We start from the raw sequence: 22,305 nt of genomic DNA, 5'->3' as shown, positions 1-22,305 counted from the left end.
GGGAAATAAATATGGAATCACTCAATTCTGAGGAAAAAAGTATGGAATCACTCAAATTGGAGGTAGAAAAAAGGACACACCCAGTCTATTTCCTTTCCCTAAATGGACACCTGCCCCAGATTAGATGTGCCCGTTAGTGTGCAGTTCAAAACACCTGCAGTCATGACACCTTGGAGGGCTGCTGGACGAAGTGGAGTGGCGAGAACCATGACTCCAACAAGAGAAATGTCCCTTGAAACAAAAGAGAGGATTGTGAAACTTCTTGAAGAAGGTAACCCTTCACGCATGGTTGCTAAAGATGTGGGCTGTTCACAGTCAGCTGTATCCAAGATATGGTCCAAACACAAACAGCATGGAATGGTTGTTAAAGCCAAGCATACTGGTAGACCAAGAAAGACATTAAAGCGTCAAGACAAACAACTAAAGGTCATTTGTCTTGAAAACCAAAAAAGTACAACTAAACAGATGAAGCATAAATGGGAGGAAGCTGGAGTCAATGTATGTGACCGAACCGTAAGAAATCGCCTAAAGGAGGTGGGATTTCAATACAGGAAAGCTAAATGAAAACCAGCATTGACACCTAACCATAAAAGAACAAGATTCCGATGGGCTAAGGAGAGGCAATCATGGACTGTGGATGACTGGATGAAAGTTGTCTTCAGTGATGAGTCAAGAATCTGCATTGGACAAGGTGATGATGCTGGAACTTTTGTTTGGTGCCGTTCCAGTGAGATTTATGAAGAGGCCTGCCTGAAGAAAACAACCAAATTTCCACAGTCCTTGATGATATGGGGCTGCATGTCAGGCAAAGGCACTGGGGAGATGACTGTGGTTAATTCTTCTATCAATGCACAAGTTTACATTGACATTTTGGACAGTTTTCTCATCCCTTCAATTGAACAGATGTTTGGAGATGATGAAATAATTTTCCAAGATGACAATGCATCGTGCCATAGGGCAAAAACAGTGAAGGCATTCCTTGAAGAAAGACACATTCAGTCGATGTCATGACCTGCAAATAGTCCAGATCTCAACCCAATAGAAAACCTGTGGTGGAGATTGAAAAAAATGTTCCACAAGAAGGCTCCAACCTGCAAAGCTGATCTGGCAACTGCTATCAAAGAGAGTAGGCACCAAATACTGTTTGTCCCTCATCAAGTCCATGCCTCAGAGACTAAAAGCTGTTATAAAAGCCAAAGATGGTGCAACTAAATACTAGTGATGTATTTTGAATGGTCTTTTGTTTATGTGTTTTTCATGATTCCATACTTTTTTCCTCAGAATTGAGTGATTCCATATTTATTTCCCTGTGTTTGGTCAATAAAAGTATCATTCACTGACTTCCACAATGTTTTCTCTTCATTTCTTTGAGTGTTCCTGAAAGCCAACAAGTTGCACTTTGGAACGACCTTAATATTGTGTCATGTTTTTGATCCGAGTTTGTTTTACAGCATGAAATGTCTGAATGACTGCTCATCCAACACTGGTGATTCCATACTTTTTGCCAGGGGTTGTAGTCATGCATTACTCCTGATTTACTTTTATAGTAAAGGCTGTTCCATAGTAAAAAAAATTAATAAAAATAAAAATCTATTAGTTTCATTATAAAATGTTCAAACCTATATTACACATTTCTATGAGGAATAAATATAAGCATATAATACTCTCCAGATCTAAGATAAGCCATTACAGTTAGATAAAACTGTTATGTTTGAAGGCTTAACTGTAATTAATCAAACAGATTTGCTCAGGAATAAATGAAATACTTTAGTAAACCAAACATTTTACAACTAGATATTACCTGTTTGACTAATATTGGTGTTTAACTTCCACTCATTGGGGAAAGCTAACGGGAGTTTTTAACCCTTGTGCGTGCGAGGACTGAGGCAAATAATACAAGTGATACGGGTGTGGGGTCAGTTGGACACCATTTGAAAACACAAGGGTTAAAACAATGTGCCGGGAGTCGGGCGTTCTCTCCTGGTGTGCCGAAACTGGAGCGCCCGGCCAGCTGACAGCTGGAGGGGAGCTGGCTATTAATGCAGCGGGAGCAGACATGTCGAAAATGTCAGAGTAATATTGCAATTAGGTGGCGTATTGATGAACCAAGCAGATATTTGAGACATACAAAGCCACATTCTCGCCTATAAACATTGTACCAAATCATGTTGTATCATTTAAAGTGTAATATAGCAAAACAATTTGCTCAACCCCAATTTACATGATTTTGGAAATTTGGAGGGAACCGGAGCACCTGGAGAAAACCCTCACTAACACAAGGAGAACATACAAACAAAAAGAGGCTCTTGGTTAAGAACAAAGACCTCTTTTCTGTGAAGATGCAGAGCTAAAAACTGCATCACCGTGCTGTCCTTTTTTTTTTAGTCCAAAATATGAGATGTATGTTGAGGTCTTCAAATGGTTCCGGACCAGTCCTGGTTCAGGACTGAACCAGGACTGATCCTCTACAACAAGTTTCTTGCTTTTTTTGTTTCTCCAATCTGAAACTTCTGCAAATTAAAATTTCTATAAATTAATATGACCTTTTTTGAGGACAATTTACATCATTTTGGAAATTTGGGGGAACCGGAGCACCCGGAGAAAACCCACAGACATTTTTTTGGTCCAAAATATTAGATGTAATTTCAAATGGTTCTGACCTGGAAACGTTTTGCTTGTTTTGGAGGTTTTCTTGCCTCTTCCTTTTTGGGTGATTCTTGAGTTTCAAAGTGCGTCGTATTGTTTTCCACAGGAGACTGTCTCCACTGGTTCAGGTTCTTCTGGAAGAACTTCTGGTTCCTCTCTCCAGCTCCTTGGGAGATGCATCTTTTACTCAATGTCCTTTGACGTGGTTTCCCCTAAAAGACGGTCCAGATCCATGGATGCAATGTCAGAGATGTTATTTTCAGAGGTAGTGTCTTTGTTCCCAATCCGTTCTTGACGCCTGGCCACTTTTCTTCTTGGAGGTTCTAGTTCCTCTCTATCTTGAAGCTCCGTTTTGCAATTAACCTTGCAGGCAGAGGACATTTATTGGAAGTCAGTGAGTTGGTTTTTTAGAGCAGAAACATCTCCTTTGTATCTAGTTTTAAGTTCCTGAAAATAACCTTTGGTCTGCTCCAGTTCACTTTGGAGATTTTGTATAGTCTCTGCTGATTGCTGCTGCAGGACAGTGAACTCTTGTGCTGCTCTCTGGTGTAGATTGTTCTTTTCTGATCTCAGTGTGTTGATCAGATGACCGTCGAACTTTGCTCTTTCCAAATTCAGTTCTTTTTCATAGTTCAAGTCATGCTGATAACTGTTGGCTTTCTGTCTCAGTGGAGAAACATCTGCTTCATACCTACAGTTTAGCTCTTGGTATAAAACCGTGCTCAATTCCAGCTGACTCTGCAGAAGTTTCTCCATTTCCTGCAGGCAGGCGATGTCCTTGGCCATTTGTTCTTGGAGACGGTCCTTCTCCGCTCTCAGGTTTTTATTGAGATTTTGCTCCTGCCTGATTTTCTCCTCATAGAATATCTGCATGTCTACCTGCAGGGTCCCCACACCTTCATACTTTGATTGAAGCTCCTTGTAGCGAGTCTTCAGTTGGTCCAGCTGTTGTTGAAGGGCGTCACTTTTTTCTTTTTCTGCCCTGATCTGTGACATAAATGCTTCCTTGCTGGCAATATGATTTGCCTTCAACTGTTCGATTTCCTGCTGCAGCAGCATTTTCTGCTTTTGTTTTATGTCGTTTTTCACCTGGCAAGCGATAACAGCAGGGCTGAGCGACTCCGAACTGGAAAACTCTGCTGCTGTCGGTCGTCGTCTCTTCATCTCCTTTAGTCGTATCTGCCTTTGTAATTGGCTCTTATATTGTCCAGTTCTCTCTGGACGTAGGCGACCTTCTGGTGCTCCTCAAACCATCTTGCTGTCTGAATTTCTAAAAGAGAGCCCAGTCTCTGGATCTCTCTCTGGTACTCAATGGGAGGCTGATGTTGTCCAGTTCTCCTATCCCACAGCTGTCCTCTCATCCCACCGTTGAAGAACTGCGGCCTTCCATATGACATGTTTGGACATAGGAGGGGAGGGTTATACAGTGTTAGGGTGGCTCTGATTTATTTTTTCTGTAGTCTTTTATTCGTGGTTGTTTTTTTGTTGAGGCATTGCGTCTTAGGACTGTCTGATTTCAGCGTTATCTACTGACATGTCAATAGCATTACAGCAACTTGACAGATTTGAATGGAGAACAGAAGACCTGTCAAATTGTTTCCTCAATTGGTTACAGTATACAACATTTATTCATAATTATGTTCTTTTGTTTGTTTTAATGCACGAAAAGCACAAAAGGCCTAAAATTACTTTGTCATCAGCCTGTATTGTTATTTAGACTCAGTCAGGTAAATGAGAACAGCTAGTGAAACTGATTTCCAATACTCATTATCTTCGAGTGCTTTTCTTCCTGTCAGCGTTTGGTGTGTCTCTGTTTCTCAATTGAATTTGGAAAAAGCAGGAGAGGAAATGCCAACAGGGACAGAAAAAACAAGACATCGATAACGTGCCCTTCCATCTCTGTCCCTGTCCCTCCTCTCTAAACAGGACATTCACATCCACGCCCATCGTCCCGACCATCAGCACCCTCAGAGTTGGACAGCCTCCTGCATCCTAGCACTTCCTCCTGTCGTAATTTGCTCCGGCGAGAATGGGGCAAATATTCAACAACTTCCTGTTGGGGGAGGAAATTGCTCTTTGGTTTTGTCTGAGACGACGTCGGTATTGCTTGTGACTTAACACTGATTCCGTTTGTACTTCCTGTAGGGATTTTAAAAAAGGAGTGGACATTAGACAGAATGCTTGAACTAAATGTCTGGGGTTAAACTACAATATTTTGGGCATATAAACTATAAATGAAAGCAGCAAATAGATTAATTCAAACTAGAACGAGAGACTGCAGCTTCCCTTCATGTCTGGCCAGTAGCATTTTGTCAGTCTTAATCACTGAGAGGTCCCTATCAGTACTTCCTTTTTTTTGTTGCCATTTTTAATCACTTTTTCCAAAACAAATTCAAAATGTTATAATGTAAGCCAATCGTTTCTGTGGCCGCAATCCAAAACCAATTTAATTTTATTTAAAACTATTACATTCTGTACTGGAAGCAACATTGACACAAGGTTTTTGAAATCTTTTACAAATGAAAATCAAAAAATGTTGAATGTATTTATATTCAACTTTCGTGACTCCTTACTTGTTGTAGAATCCCATTTCACTACAGTGACAGAAGTTCTGCATTCTTCATTGCAATTTTGCCCAAGTCAAGTCACAGTACATTGATTTTTTCCAATATATTATCATATGGATTAAGGTCTGCATGCTTTAATATAAACAATTTCATTGTAACTTTTGGATTCTGCAGCCACCAACAAGTCTTCCATCGGTTTCCCCTTCAGCTCCGACCGGCGTCCTTGTCCCGCTGTCCTGTCAACGGTTTCTCCAACATTTCTCCTGTTTTGTGATGGTCTCACACGTGACGTTCATGGCAATATTTGTGCCACATAAATTAAAATGGAGACTTTAGAATATATCCAAGCTCTAATTCAGGATTCCCATCCTGCTCTTGCTGTCTTATTTTCAGAGCATCTTTGGAGTCTACAAAAACACATGTGCTGAATAAATTTTAGCCTTCCTGGGAGAGTCTTTAGTTCCGCCAAAAATGTGCCGAGTCAGAAAATTTCTTGCGGGTACATGAATGTCTTTTCTAGTACTATGCAATGGAAAAAGACAAAAAAGATTAAAAAAAAATACAGTTGGATACAACGGATTCTGGAGTACTCTGAAGTTCGGATAACACACTGGTTTGGTTTTCTTGAAACAGAACGTCCATCCGTCCAAAAGTATGTTTAGGAAAGTTTGTGCATTTTTATTTGTATTTGGGATGTTTTTTCTCTCTCTCTTTCTTTTTTTTTAAACGTACTATGATGTGCACAAGAGGACTTATAAACGTGTAATGGCGAAAGGTCAACTTTTCTGTCAGTGGCTGTGGAGACTTTAGACTTTTGTAACTGCTCTGATTTCTACAACCAGGAGCCAATAAACTCCACCTTTATTGTTCTTATCTTACAACTCTTTGTAAGCTTTTAATGCCACTCAGCTATCAACAACGTGAGTAATGCAATCCCCCCCGTTCCTCCTCTCTATGCTGCTCGACCAAACACCAGTCACAGGAAGGGGAATTAACTTGTCAGCAGATGAAACCTTAAAACCCAAGAGAGAATAATGCAGCATTAAATAAATCACATGAGCAAAATTAATAACACTTTAAGTGCAGTTTCTGAGCAGCTCTATCAAATGCTTCCCAAGAAATTGATAAGGCAAATGGCTACAACTTGGTTTAGGTACTTGCAAGAATCTCTTGTTCTTTGAGAGGCGAAGAATCAGGTTTTCAGCGTTGAGGAAATGCTTGTGATTTGCTATCTTGTTGCGTGCTGCAGTGCATAACCACACGGTACTATTCAAGGCTCCAGTGCACCAACACTATCTGTCAGATCCTCTTCCTTCCTAAATTTATGTCAAGGGTTTTTCAAAAAAAAGAAAAAAAATCACTGATAAGGTTGGCTTCTCTGCTGCTTTCTGATAAGTACTTCAATGCACATATGAAAGATATCTAGATAAAATCCTTGGACATGTAAACGTCTCTTTGCGTCAATGATACTGACTCTGATTTGTTGTCAGAAAGGAAAACGAGCAAAGTATGAGGCCAGTAGAATAATCTACAGCATTTCTGCACCTGTACCACCTGCAGTATTGTGTACTTTGCTACAGGATACACACCAAAAACGCAAAATCTTACAAAGTATTTTGGTCTACTTTCTAGTACAAATATCTTAGTACACTTAAAATAACTTTGAAGTAACTTTTTAGCAAGTTATGTACTCCATTGGCAGATTATTTCACTTCTAAAATAAATTTTTACATGATATATTTTTTAAACTTAAGCACCTGTCCTCTAAAAATGTCTCTGGATTCAAGATTACTGGATGGATTCTTCCTTTCCCCATCTTTTAAGAAGTTTTCAGATAATCAGAAAAGATGTAGAGACTTTCCAACACCGAGTTGAGAAAAAACAGCTCTTAGGTCCTGAATTGCTTGAAATGTATAGTGTGACAAAAAATGAAAAGTAAACAGATACTGATCACAATAACATGTCAGTATTTAACTCTACACACATTTGGTGTTTTTTCTTCTAGCTCTTCTTAAGCTAGCAAGCTAGCTCGTTTTAATTAGCTTTCAAACTTGAAAACACACCTTTGGCTGTTCCTTGACATAAAAAGGAGCAACTTACTTGAAGCTCCTCTGCTCATTCTCTTCCAATTAAACAGAGACTCGCATCTTTATTTCACTCGTCGCCCTGGAGGCGCCCCGCAGGACGGAGGAACCACGCAACAATCAGCATCTGTTTGCTGTTAGCTAGGTGTAGTGTAGCATGAACGTGCGTGGCCATACATTTAGTTTCCTGTCAGGCTGCGTTCGCTCACCAAAGGTTCATGTGAGGTTTTCATTGTTTCCACCTTTGATCCGCGGCCTGCTTTTGTAACTTTGTTTAATTTATGATGACAATGATAATAACCAGGGCTGAAGCTAGTTGTTATTCAGCCTGATTCAAGGAAAGTGGAAAAAAAAGGGAATATTCAAGGAGCTCAAAAAAAGAGAGAGAATTTTGAATGTTAATACAGACTATATATGCGAGTCTGTCTGTTTGAGATGCAATGAGCTCATGAAAAATATATTTTTTAGAATGCACAGAAAGAAGCAGAAGTGAACTGAAAAAAGAAAGATCTATGTGTTGAACATTGTAAAATAAGGCAAAAAAAATTTCAAAAAACTCTTCAAGAGGACATGTACAGACACAATACTTGTTTGGTTTGTTAACAAATCCCCTTGTAAAAAAGCAGCCAAATGGCAATGTAAAGTAGCCATTTGGCTGCTTTTTTAAACTATAAGCCTTGTAATACATCAGAAAACGCTCGTAAATCCTTGTGAATCTGACTTCTACCAATTAAAATCCGAGTTAAGGCAAACATGTCTGAATAAATTCATAGCGTGGCTTAGGCGCACAAAACCTGCTGAACACATTTCACTATGTTTATATAACTGTATTATGTAAAAGCCCATTGACTTTGAGTTACAGTTGTTGCTCCTCCTGTGATGATATCTGGAGGGCTGTTCATGATTGAAAAGTTTCCTCAACAAACAGTCATGATCCAGAACCAAAAACCGGCCAAGTTTGTTCACAGTTGTACCATGCTTGGCTTTACCGAGGGCAACGACTAGAAATAAAAATACATAAACCGACTGTTGTCACTCAAAAAAATGGAGCCAGTATCTAAGAAAAGACTGCCAAAGTTTGTCCGGCCAAAACAAAATCTCATCTACTTGATTAAACTGAGGAGGATGGCAGGAGCCGAGCGTTGATTTATACGCCTTTATATAGTGGTAAACATTAGATGTTGCAGTCAGTTTTGGGAAAGATACTAAGCTGATGTCAAGGTGATATTGGTTCATGTTTGAAACTAGTAAACTAGGCAGAAAATTTGAATTGCTGTGAAAAAAAAGTGTCTTTGAGCGACGGCGTTGGAGGTGAACATTTTCATCCACAAATTGTGACAAGTCAAGGTTTTGGGATAAAACGGCTTGATGAATTTATGAAAATCACCATTAATTACTGAGATTAACCTTTTGCATCAATGTTTAGCTATATAGGAAGTATGAAGACTGGACATTGGAATGACAAACGAGAAGAAGAAGAACAAAGACTGGTGTATCCATCAGAAGATTTTTATCTTCCCTAATGGTGCAGACGTTTTCCAAGATCACCAAACCTGAAATCTCCTGGAGTCTGAGTCATTATTTTTACACATGGACTGGCAAACGCAGAGCCAAAATATTAAGAAATTGTACAATGTTTAGTTCATAACACAGTAGTAGGTACAAGACATAAAAAGGCAAAATTGAATGGATTGAATTGCACAACAAACTGTTTTTATGGATGTAATTTGTATCGATGAGTTTCGGTTGTGGTCTATCAGCTGTAGTAAAATCTTTCCAGAATTGCACAGAATCTTAGAATAAAAGCTGAGTTTGTTGGTGGGCACTAGGAGGATGGGAGGGGGCCGCCTGCAGGGAATATAGGGGAAATGTGCAAAATGTCAACTGAGACTTTCAAATCTCAGTCATGAGGAATCCTGTATCTCTGAAACTGACTTTGAAAAGTCATAACCCTCATGTTAATGGGTCCATAACGGCTTTTACTATCATAATTCGCTTGCAAATCTTAGGCACCCTCAGAAGTGTTTTTTTAACATAAACAAACAATATAATTTATCACTCCAAAACCAAATCTGTATCTGACTCTTCGTTCCTGGAATGCTCCAGCCCCATTAACTACTCACATTTGACAGCTTGCCCACGACTTGCATAACAAAACCAAGACAACGTTAAGAAGCGGATTTATGAGCAGAAAACATCAAGTTGGAAGGCCCAACGTACGAGGAAATCTTCTTAACCCGCAGAAGCTGCTCAATGTTATAAATAGAAGCAGCATGAGGCACAATCTAAACAGATGCTACCATAGTAAATATTGTTCATTTGAAAGGCATGTGTGCTTTTTTGAAAATAGAAAACAGTGGGGTTTGATTGCCAAGAAACGGCTTTTAGTAAGCTAAAATATTCTCATCTTTTTTTTAGGACAGTGGTGAGTCTTCCTTGAAATTCGTAGAAATAGTGAAATTGTAAATTACATTTGTCCTCCTACAGCTAAAGAAAATACACAAAGTGCTATTTGAGATAAAATGCACTGCATTTTTCCATCAAGGCAAGTTTCTACCTGCACCAAGGAACAACAACAAAAAAGAACTAGGATTGTCTTTCACGTCTTTAAATCACTGGGTAACTAAGCCAGCTTTGGCCAAACACACCATGGTGAAATGGCCCAAGTACAATGGTGTGCACAGATGTCGAAAAAAGCGTCAGCTCCTGCATGAATAAGTTTCTTAAAACTCTTCAGTCTTAGAGGGTGTCATTTATTTTTGTTTGGTCTGTAAGGTTCATAATCTTGGCAAGATGCCGAGAGTTGGAAAACTCAACAACCTCAACAAAGAGATCTAAACAAGACTCTGTTGGTACCAAATGTCTTCCATTTCTAAATAACGGAGACCTAAGAACTTGTTGGGACACTCAGCATTGGCCCCAATTTAGGCTTTGACACAACATGGTGACTTTATAGGGTGGTATCCGCTGTGATACAATCAACTGTGGGACTGCATCAACACAATTGTGTTTCATTCCAAATCATCTTCTATCAACGGGACACATGAAATTAGTCCTGAATGTCATTGGCTTTTATTGTGAACTGGATGTTGGAATAGAGGGAGTAAATTAAGGCTTTAACATCTGGATTTGCTTTGTAACATTAAGTGACAAAAAAATTAAATGCCATTAGTACTTTCAAGAGGGCACAATATATCTCTACAAAAATACAAAAGGGTTATAGAAGGATGATAGTTTTAATAATACTGATGACTGACGTATGTTTTTTGAATTTCCTGAAGCCAGAGATGCTCTACTTCACCAGTGTTTCTGCGTCTCTTTCATCCATTTTCTTGTATGATCTATGGCTTTTTGTAGACAGCAGCAGCTGCCGAGCGGTGATGAACAAACGTCTGAATACCATTTAAACCTGTTCCCACCGTACACTGACAAATCACCAACAGACGTGAGCTCATGTCCGTAAAAACCTCCTGAATCCCTCGGCTTTCTCGCTTCATCTTAAAGGATTTATTATCTCCTGGCAAAGTTCGGGATTTGGCCGTCAGATTGGGTTGCACGACAGCAAGACGCAGGACCAGAGACACTGTGCCGCATGAGCGGAGGAGCGGAGTGATCCTCCAGCGGCGGCAGGCGCCCGCGAGTCAACCAGATGCTTGATGTTGCGGTTGACCAGCCGAAGATCCATCACATGTCAGAACACCGAGTGCCGCCGTATTTGACAAACGTACACTTTCATACAAAGACGGGCACATGTGGATGGACTTGAAAACCGAGAGCCTGTCATGTTGGATGTAAATAAAGCAGGAGGTTGTTGTTTTTTTCCCCACATTCACTTCATTTTTCAAAGGTAGAAAAGCAGGAGGGAAAGCAGAAGAGAATTGTTTCCAGTCGTTTCTTTCCTGCTCCCAGATGATGGAAACGAAACATGCTTGAGAATTGGGAATTGTGTGGTTTTCCTGCTATAACTCTCAACAGGACAGAGAGACACACACACACCAAAATATGAGATTGTTGACATTAACTGAGTGAAGACATTCTGAAACTAAAAAAAAAAAAATCTATCTTAAAATGGAGTAGTGGCGTCATTGCAATGATAGGAAAAAGTGTAAAATGTGGGTTAACTGAATTGCAATTCTGAACAAAAATTGCACAATTTCATGTTACGTAATATGATGTAACCCAATTAGGAAATCTACTCATCCCCTATGCTGAGGTATGGAGGAGGATCTATAAGCCTGTGGGCCAATTTCACCACCAAAATCCCTGAGAACCTTGTTAGAGTGCATTGATTCGTTAACTCTTCAATTCATTGACGGCTTGATTACATTCTAGGACCTAATATGCCAGATAAATGGACATGGTTTGTTCTTAGGGTTTTTGTAGTAGGATAATGAAAACAAAGCAACACAGAAAATGTTGGTCAGACATGAAAAAAAAGCATCCCTGCACCTGTTACATGAATACAAAAATGATGGGGGTAGGTGTTAGGGCATAGAGTGAAGTTAGGGTTCACACTGTAAGTCTGCTTGCACCTATGCTGAGAAATTTTACTAATTTGTTCAACATCTTTGAGTCTGACCAGACGCCCTAAACAGTTAAAAATAACCAACAGAACAACAAATGAAAAAATATTGTAATTTTTTATACGTCTTAAAGAAATCCAGTGGGTTTAAATGTAATGCATACTGCACACTTTCCTCAACATCCTCCAAGAAAATGAAGCACAGCCCTGATATGATTTAGAGACGGAACCCGTCACATAGTTTTCTCCCCATTTGGGACCGATATCAGGTTTCAGTCGAAAAGTACAACCAGATGTTGTTTAGCGTAAAATAAATTAACTCTGCATCAAAACATTCCAGTCCGAGTTTTCTCCAAAGAACAAACTCGCACCATTAATCGTCACCTATTAAACATGTGGCAGTGAAAACCGCGATGTGTTGACGCTGTGCTGCGTGAAGTAACACTGATCAAAAAGTCCTCAACGAGAGTCAACAGCAATACATGACCAACAGGATGATTGGGGAAGACTAAGCCTGAGGCTGGAAGTGGCCAGTCTTATTTGGGTTATGTAACTGAAAGCAGGCTGATGAGAGATTAGATTGTTTATGAAGACACCCTGAAGGCACCCAGTGCAATGCTGCACACAATAGGAAGGTTAAACCACAGCCATTTCTTCCAGTCAGCCGAAGGAACCGAGCGGGAAACAAAACTAACTCACATTTATGCTAGAGTTCAACAAATGTTTGATCTGGGGAAATGATAGAAATTTTACATTTTTTTTTTTATGTTAACAGATTTCTCTGAAGACGACCAGACTGACATTCATTAATTCATTTAAAATAAGCTGAGGCCGGGATCGGATAGCTGAAGCATGAGTCACTGAAAGCAGCAGCAGGTTTGTTTTATGTCTCTCACACCAACCAAGGTTCATTTCCATCTGAATTCATGAGATTCATTTCAACACAAAGTTTTCTTTGTTTTTTTTGTCACAGTTGAATGTTTCAAATTATATAAAAATAATTGGATATAAGACAAAGAATATACGAGTAATTAGTTTAACTACTCTAACTGGTAGGACCCATACTAGGTGGGTTTGGAAAACTGCGTGCCGATTGCAAATATCCAAAAAGCTTTGTCATCTTTTACTAATCTTAGAGTAATGTCAGGAGGGCAGTCTCACCATTGGGAAATGCTTTCTCCGTTTGTAGATAAAGACTATATACTCTGTAGTTTGTTGATGTTCCAAAGCCATAGAAATGATTTCCATAACTGAGATTGAAATTTACAAATGACATTTTTTATACCTTTTCTGGTATTAGTTTTTCCTGACCTGAAACACTTATGTCAGACAAACGCGCAAAAAACCCCCCAAAAAACTGAAGAAATCATGTCGCCGTCGATCGGACGTTACAGTTTAGCAGAAGTCTCCTTAGGGCTCCTGTGAGGATTTGTGCTAACCGGGTCTTTACCTCGCAGCACATAGTTTAAACAGTTAAACAGATTTATGTGCGGAATGTTTTTTTTTCAATTAGCTTTTTTCCTGTGGAAGCCTTTTTTTAGGCGTGTCCGTTTTGGCACATCTCGCCTCGAGGCATAACTACATCAGCTGCTTAACGATGGATTAGTTCTGCTAGCAAACAGCAACCCTGTAAATCTTCCTAAAGCTTTTCCAACGGACTAAGCACTGGTCTTTGACAGGTCCGTTTCAAGAACTAGAGATTAAAAAACTAAAAAAGCCAAATTAGTTTTACTGTTGCGCACCTGACAAACTCCTTGTCTTGAGGGTTACTCCTCCATGAGGACCACCTTTGTAGAGTGCAGAGTGCAGGGTGGTCCCGTTAATAGACACTCAATATCTGATGTGAGCTCCGGAGTGAGGCCTACTGAGACTCCAAGCCTCCCTTGAAACTAATCGAATCCCCTTCAGTAAAATTAATCTCCAACTATTACTTCTGATGAGGTAAGAAAGCTTTTCCATCTTCAGCAGATCAATTGTAAAACCTGAGTCAAGTTTAACAAAAACTCCCTTTGTTGCTTCCACCAGCGAGTCCCAACTGAAGAACACCCAGGGGACGGCAACGGCATTACTCACATCAGGCAAATCCCCACCTACTTAAACGGGATCAACTGGTAGACATCAACGTGCCAGAGACGCACTCACAAATCAAAGAAAAAAGACAAGCGTGAAATACGACTGGGTCCTGCAGTCTGCGCCAAAGCAGGGCCGAGCGAGGCGGCGGATTCTAAAACACCCCGAGCAGACGGAGACCCGATGACAGATGGGCCGAAGCAGAAATATTAGCTGGGAATAAAGCGATGCAGCTGTCTGATAATGCTGGAGAGGAAGGAGAAGGGGAGATGGAGAGCGAATGGAGTGCCAACAAAGTTTAAGATTTAGCTGCAGTTGATTGTGTAAGTCGAGGCCAAGCAGTGCTCCAGCGCAGATGGCAGGGCAGTCTTCTGCATCATTACACACACTTCATAAATCTACAGCGGCTGCCAACGTAGAGCATCTTAAACTTTTTTTTGTGCCCTTTGTGCTGCAGCACAACATTTTGAACTCCTGCCTTTCTCATAGAGAGTAAATATCGATGTGTTAGCAAAGTCATGTCCAAACTTTTATAGACCGCAAATTCTCCTCTTGCTGTGAAAACTGTCAACTGGCTCTAAGCAGTAAATTCAGCTGGGAAAAAAAAAAAAACGTTTACAAGTTACACGGCACAAGACTTCACTTCATACAGTAGTTTATTTATGTAGGGACTAGCTATAGCTAGCCAATTTGTAATGCAAAGATAAGTATTTATTTCGAAGTTGGATGTGAAAACAATTAAAAAAACAATCATGGATCAAAAAGAACAAACATTTTTAAGCAGGAATGTCTGTTTTTTTCTACATGATATGAAAAAACGTGCGAGAATGCTAAGTGGATACGAAGCCAGGAATGGATTCTTGGGATCTTTGTGTAAAAGAACATTAAAACCAGTCACAGTTCTGTGGTGCAAATCTCAGCGCGAGTTCAGGAAATCTCTGGAAAACCACACTTAGTATTAGGAGCACAGATAATTGCTGCAGACGATTCTTCTAAGTGAGTGTTTTCTTCAGTGCCGTCAATATGAGTCGACGGTGAAGCCTACCTATTCAATGCATTTACAAAATTTAGTGCATCTTTGTCCATAGGAAACAATATTGTCAATTGCTAGACAGTTAGAGCACTGATTTTGTTAAAAGAAATGATAGAGTGCCAGCTGAGTGCTCACCAATAGTTGCCAAAGGCAGATGATGGACACTAGACAATGAAGACCCTGAGGAAAAACAGATGCTCATGAGGTGAAGGGGAAAACTTTTCATTGACCTGATTCTTCATGAGTCACAAGATTTGTCCAAATTTAGAGCGAAGTAGTGATGGATACATGACGTGGTTGGATCATCTCCAAAACCTCAGCGCTTCCCAGACCACAATGGTCAGTGTCCATCAGGTTGGTCCAAGGAAGTTAAAGTGGTGAACCCACATTGACCCGGCCTCACTGATGAGTGATGGGTGGTCAGCAAGGTTCAAGCCACTGTAGCTCAAACTGCTGAAGAAGTTAGTGTTGATTCTGAGAGAAAGGCATCAGATCACACAGTCCAACAGAGTTTGTTGAGTGTAGAGATGCCAAACTGTAGACCAGACAGAGTGGCAGCTTTGCTCTGTTTCACAAGTAAGATGCTACCTGCCACAAGGCAAAAACTTTGAAGAGAACAAGAAGTTTTGAGGTATTCCACAGATCTTCTCCAGTTCAACCACCACCAAATCCAATTGATGGAGACTTCAGTTCACATATCACAGCACTGACAGGACCTCTTCAAGTCAGATGCTTCACCACACTTGCAGGGTTCTAACTAAAACCCACTACTTCACAGGTTATAGTGGCAAAATGAGGACAAACATACCATTTGATAGTTAGAATGCCAATCTTATATATACATACAATATTCATTCTGCCTGTCTCTAGGGGTTCCCCAGATATCTCTTGAGTAAAATGCTTGGAAGATCCCTTGAGGTAATTTTTAAAGACGTTATTGCAAATTTTCTTCCAGGGAAAAAATTACTTTGAGGATCCATCCGCCTGGCAAGATTCTGCTTTTCTGCTAATGCTGCCTTCCATTCCCTCATCCGTAATATATTAGATTACATTATACGTCTTCATCGGCATGAGAGTGGTCCCCACCAAGCCTCCGTCTCTCCTCATCATTCCTCCGTTATTTTACCGTTCTGCCCACTCCAAGCAGATGCCAACACGCACCACATTCTCTGATACTCTGATATCTGGAAATGCATCCTTTGCATTTCCATTTATCAGACTTACAGCCACGCGATAGCCGACAACTACAAGCTGCATGTGCGAACAGCAACTGCAGATAAAGTGCAGGAACTGTCTGCACATGCTTAATGTGTTAGACTGGCTAAAGGAGAACGAGTCTCCTGGGCCAAGCAGGACGACCATCTGGACCTTCTTACACGAAGCAGAAAATAGAAAGCTGTTTTGTTTTGAACAACTGCGCTGGTTCAGTCCACTCCCAAGTGCTTTCAAAGTGTTGTTAAAAAGGAGTGGAAGCAACACAGAGATGAAGAGAGTGCATTATAAACCTTGTTTATAGTTTGACGGTCTGATATACCGTAATTAATTTTCAATGGGTTTGTTTGGCAATGATAATTTTTTATTTACGTGTTCCAGATTTTTCCACTGTAATTTTTTTTGTATCCCTTGCAAAAACAAAGTGTAATAAAACCTAAAATAAATTTATACTTTATTGAAATAACACATTCTCACACTGAACATTCTAGAAAAATCTGACCTTTTAACTGAGGACATTTATTCAAAGCTGAACACAAATCTATGTTGAGAAATATTTGTTCTTAGAAAATTACCCAAAACAGACCCAGTGGTGTCATCAACAGATAATTTGGGAGGAACAATTTCTATTAAAGTTTTTATGTATTTTATTTTTTTTTTTAGAAATGTTTAATTAGTAATCCATGAGTTCCTGTTTCTGATTTTATGCCAAAATCTATTTTCCTTAAACACTTTTAAATAATTCTGATGATCGAGTAAACAAAATGTTATTTATGATTATTTATGGGTGGTATGCTCTACTTTTATCCTTTTTGTAACTTTTCAGTCACTAAAAGCAGTTCTAAGAATGTGTTATGATTAACGAATTCATTAATTAATAAATCAATGTTGTACTCAGTCTTTAGGTAAACAATTCATTACTACGATTATTTTCAAGAAGAAAAAAGTATTTCTAAAATAAAAGGCTCATTTTCTTTTTCTTTTTATTCTTAAATGATATACAACAATGTTCACATAATGTGTAGATTAACATAAGGTGCATTTTTATCTAAAAGTGTTTAAAACCTTCCTAAGACAGTCATGACATTTTCACACATGCTTTTATCTAGTTGGGGATTCGGTTTGACTGAGGTTGCCATTCAGTCCATGTTTGTCAAATCGGATCAGATCTTTTGAAATACTGCTGAAAATACCAAGCATGGTCAATAGTTCTTTATTTCCTCTCCTGAACTACTACTTTGGAGAGGCATTTCACCGGATTTATTACAAGGGTAAATCCCAGAGATGTCTACCCTGAGCCAAGCTGAACAAAACCACATTAGCCACGCAGAAAAAGCCAACTGGAGTCAGACTCTCCACAGCCTAAGGCAATGAATGGTGAGTCTGTGCAACAGGTGTGGCTATCATAATTTTGATCATGTTTTTACTGTGGGATGTAACCAGAGCACATGGGGGAAAACCCCATACATGCATGGAGAGGACATGCAAACTTCACACATAACGTTTCTTTTCATCTACACTTGACACAAGCCAGTGTCAACAGGCAGGGTCCGCTGTGGACAGGTCGGCAGTCAAGACAATAAAGAGACGCACGGGACTAAACCAGTCACACACACAAGGGACGCCTAAGGGCAATTAATCTAACAGTCATGTTTTCTGGACTGTTGGAGGAAGCTGGAGTACCTGGAGAAATGCTTAAATTACCTGTGTTAATTTCACCTAGCTCAATGTGGCAATGTCTAAATTAGGTCTGCAACCTCAGTCTTCATAGTTTGTGAAAGTGGTGATCCATAGCGTCCTCTTTTGTAGAAAATCTCACTTATGTACAGTGGCGTGCCATGGGGTTTCAGCCAGGGCCTTCAAAACAACTATACCTGAGCAATGCATATGCTGTGCAGGACAATGCAAAAACTATGCACCACACCAAACCACAGGCATCCAACAATATACAAATAAATACAAATATACCAAGTAAAGCAACAATGCAGCTCAACAATTCATATATCAAGTAATATATCAATGTGTGTTTTAACAAAAATACACAGATGCGCACAAAATTTAACAGCCAGCAATTTAGCAAAACTTCTCTGTTCCCCAGTTAAGCTCAACATCAACCCAAACTGCTCAAATAGCACATGTGAACAATTAAAAGAAAAAAATATTAAGTAAAGTTTGAATGAGAATGTAACAGAAACAATCACCCATTACTTGTAAAATAAAATCCATAGGTTGTTGTGCTCAGTGCTAGCAGGTAGCCTCTCGTAGCGCTCATAGTTACAGTCTTTAAAATGCCCTGCAAAGTTCTTACTGGTCTGTTTTAGTGAGTCCAGGTTTGATATGGGTTTTCCATTTTTAATTATTTATTTTTTTATCCGTGAAAAATCGCCTTGAAAAACACAGTTTTGTTGATCTGCAACTAGGTCAACCGGGGTTAAGCGGCCGCCATTTTGTAAATACCAAGTTCACTACAGCGACAGGAGCTCTTTACAGCCATAGACATAAATATGATGTCTATGTTTACAGCTAGGCCTGTGGGACGGACCGTTATTTTATGTCAATTTTGATTGGCTGATAATTCTGTCAGTCACGCCATTTTTGTCGAAGGTGCACAGCAGGTCCTGAGGAGGAGCAGCTCGCCAGATGCGTTTAAGGCACTTTTTAAAGTAGGAATTTAAAGTGAAGCCTCAATAATACCAACAAGCAACTAGTTAATACAAATTAGATGATATATATCAAACATGGCTGTGTAATGCTGCACCCCACCTTCCGTCAACGCTATACCTGTCAAGTTTTGGATTGGAGAATACGGGAAATTTGATGGAAGGGCAGTAATGTAAAAACGAAGTTTGGAATTTCAATTCAATTAAAAAAAATACTTTCATATTATTGGTAATTATTATAATACGGGAAATTTTACGGGAAAATACTACTACGGGAGCACGGCGGGAAACAGCTACGGGGTAAAATGCGGTAGTCTCCAGGCCAAAACTGGAGACTTGATAACACACTACAACATTCATTATTTTCATTCAGACAAGGAGCAACATTCACTTTCTCTTGAAAATGTCTGCAACAGCTCGAAGGTCTGGGTTTGTTCGCCGCCTTCTCCTCGGAGGGGAATAATCGGTTTTTTATTTACAAAAATGCTCCAACATATGTATCCATCAGCCAGACGCTAATGCTGTAAATCAGGCGGCGCGGGGGCCGGCAGGTGTTTATCGCAGACGGACAAACCTTTGACACTGAGCTAGTCAAGACACTAAAATGTTACGTAAAAGCTGGAGAGGGGAAGAAGGGCAGACTGAGCTAGCTATGGAGATTCATGGACAGGTTGAAGATGAAGACACATGCGGCCTTTTAAGTGACCGCGGCCACTCCTCCGTTTCCCTTCGGTAAAACAAGCGGCAGCTGAAGATGTTAAGATGAGTTTCCTCACATCACAGCGAGCTTCAGCAGACCGCCGGGTGAATAAAGCGCCACATGTCAAAGGTCTAAACAGCTGATGCAGGCTTTTTTATGTATCAGAGGAAGTAGAGCAGAATCACAAGTTTAAAAAAATGCGCTCAAGTATATATAAAGATGAACCAGTTCTCCTTTTTGTGGGTTAAGAAGACGTTCTGCGTACTCCAGTCTGCTTTTCTCAACGTTTCAGGCAACACTTGCCTTTTGTTTCCACTTCTTTGACGTACTTCTGGCTTCTTCTTTTCTTTGTTTGTTTGTTTATTTTTCCTTCAAGTTTAAGTTTCACAATGTGCTTCTAGTTTTCCGACGGACGGTGATTAAATGAAACCAAAGCTGTGCAGTCTTTATAGTTAAAGAAGGTTTAAAAGTTTTAAAAGTGATGGCTATCTTATAATATATTAATAGCTTGTATCTCAACTTTTAACCCTGAGTTGTTGTTTTTTTTATCTTTTTATGTATTTTTCAATTATTTATTTTTGCAACACCCTGTGAAGAGTTTCTTTTTCAGAATCCCTGTGATGCATTCACTGTCATCTAACACAAAATTAGCAGATGTCTCTTACCACATAGTAGAACTGCATGTCTGTCCACAGGGGTGAGTCTCATATGTCCACAGCTGGAAGAGTGGAGGTGAATGAGGGAGGTCCATCCAGCAGTATCATTAGTCCACGTGTGTGTGTGTGTGTGTGTGTGTGTGTGTGTGTGTGTGTGTGTGTGTGTGTGTGTGGCTCAGGTGTAGAAATCAGGTGCTGATGAGGGAAAGCAGCTCCCTCCTCTATTAGTCCTTTTCCCTCTTCTTCTGCTTCTCTGTCACGATTCTGAACTAGCTGCAGTTTCTCTCTTCCCTCCTGCACTTGATGTCACTCCTCCCCATCTCGTGTTTTTTTTTCTCCCTCCTCTTCCTCCTCCTCTCCACATGACTCCAATCCCCAGCCCCTCCCATTTGCCATTTTGGCTGTGCTTCCTATAATATATATATATATGTATATATATATAATTTTTCTGCTCTCAGGTTAACGTCAGTTCCTCTCTTTCCCTCCTTTTATTTAATTTTCATTTAAATTTCTTCCTAACTCTTTAACCATGTCAGGTTTTTATTCCCGCTGTTATTAAGCTTGAGTGAATAATTAGTGAAGCCTCACAAGCCGCTGCACAACTGTCTCACTCTGTTTCCCTCGGTGCTGACTGCAGATTGCTGTCAGCTCTTCCTGCGTTAGCTGCTGTGTGTGTAAGTGTGTGTGTAGGACGTAGATAGCATGGCACGCTCTGAGCTGTCAGAAACAGGAAGTATGCAGCTTGGTAGTTTGGCCCTGATGAAAGCGTCTTCCCCCCCCACCTGTGTGTGAGTGTGTTGTTCTAACATGCTCTATGGGAATAGATGGAGAGGTGCAACAGGGTGACGCAGCGGTAAAGGGAACAGGTGTGGGTGTTTGACTAATTAGTTTATCCTCCTCTATGTGCAAAATCAAAGAGACGGATCAACTTTATTTTAATACGTTGCTTTTTTATCCATATTTGTATTTCGCTCCTCGTCCCTCATTAAAGTTCAGTGTTGTATGTTTAGGAATTTGTGAGGGCCTCATCAGTTCAACGTATTATTTTAGTTAAGATTTTACTGCTTTCCTTTTTAAAGCATAATTTGAGTAACCAGTGCAAGTTCTCCTGTCTTTTTAGCTTTTGTCTAACGTTTTCCAGCTCCACCTTGTCACTTGTTGTAACAGTAGGGTGAGTCAAGCGCATCTCATCTGGGACGTGTGATTGGTAGGAGCGGAGCATTGTGCACAGTCTAAGGAACTTCTGCACCTTACTTTATACTCTATTTAGATCATAATAACTAAATTAACACCACTTCATGTCGTGGATTTTGTTTGTTGGTTGGATCTAAACTCTGCTGGCGGTATGATGCTGTGCAGAGACTTTTCTTAAGTGGGGTAAAGGGAATCTGGTGGTTGACTGGAAGATGGATGGAAGTGAATAGCAGATCATTCTGGAATAAAACCAGAAGACCTGAGCTGAAAAACGCTAATTTAGATCATAACATATCCATGTCTTGGAAGGGTTCAGTCAAAGTAAAGACCTATATTCAGTTAGGAATCTCTGACAAGATGTGGGGCATCGATGTTTACTGATACCCTCTGTCCAGTCTGGCTGAGTTTGAGTAATGTAGACATTTCAGTCTTTAGATGTGCAAAACTAGAAAAACGCACTAAGAGACTTCTACCGAATCTATGATTCTATCTACCGAAATATGATTGTAGAAATTAGCTCTAGGGGGTTAAATACTAATTCATGCTGCACTTTTCAGATGTTTTATAAAAAGAAAAAGAAGAAGAAGAGAGAAAATATTTGAATTGTCTTGGTCTATCACAAAAATTCCTTTGCTAAAATATTCAATGGGCTTCAATACTGTTGCAAGGTACTTTGAGTGTCTCCAGAAAGACAGTTAACTCTAGAATGTGCTTGTGTGTGTATATTTAAGAGTCTTTCAGTACACAACAGCCGCAGAGACAGCTCTATAATAAAACTCTAGTGTTTTATTGTGAAGTTGTCACTTTGTTGCACTACACACTCAACTGATCTCATTGTTCATCAACCCCGCAGGCTTCTGCGTTACGCAACTTGGCAGACCTATTTCCGGTCTGACGCAGCCTTTAATTACTCTCAGTTGGTTAGTCAGGCATTTCTGCCTGAATGTACGTTTGTTTTATT

The 22,305-nt window shown here is 39.9% G+C and overlaps 1 protein-coding gene and 1 pseudogene across 1 annotated transcript in view; both read right to left on the bottom strand.

The window, feature by feature from the left end:
- Positions 1–20,556, bottom strand: part of arhgap36 (Rho GTPase activating protein 36) — a 61,957-nt gene extending 41,401 nt beyond the window's left edge. Inside the window, exon 1 of the mRNA XM_088016000.1 lies at positions 20,160–20,556. Coding sequence (XP_087872126.1) covers positions 20,160–20,177 — 18 coding nt within the window. The 5' untranslated portion in view covers positions 20,178–20,556. The remainder of the gene's footprint in view (positions 1–20,159) is intronic.
- Positions 3,028–4,676, bottom strand: LOC148154003 (uncharacterized; annotated as a pseudogene).
- Positions 20,557–22,305: the final 1,749 nt, after the last annotated feature.

Source organism: Poecilia mexicana, unplaced genomic scaffold (assembly GCF_051168715.1).
Source record: "Poecilia mexicana isolate PSO_F unplaced genomic scaffold, ASM5116871v1 scaffold_18, whole genome shotgun sequence".
Classification (NCBI taxonomy): Eukaryota; Metazoa; Chordata; class Actinopteri; order Cyprinodontiformes; family Poeciliidae; genus Poecilia; species Poecilia mexicana.
The sequence above is the reverse complement of the archived record's forward strand: the minus strand, read 5'-3'. Positions and strand labels throughout refer to the sequence as shown.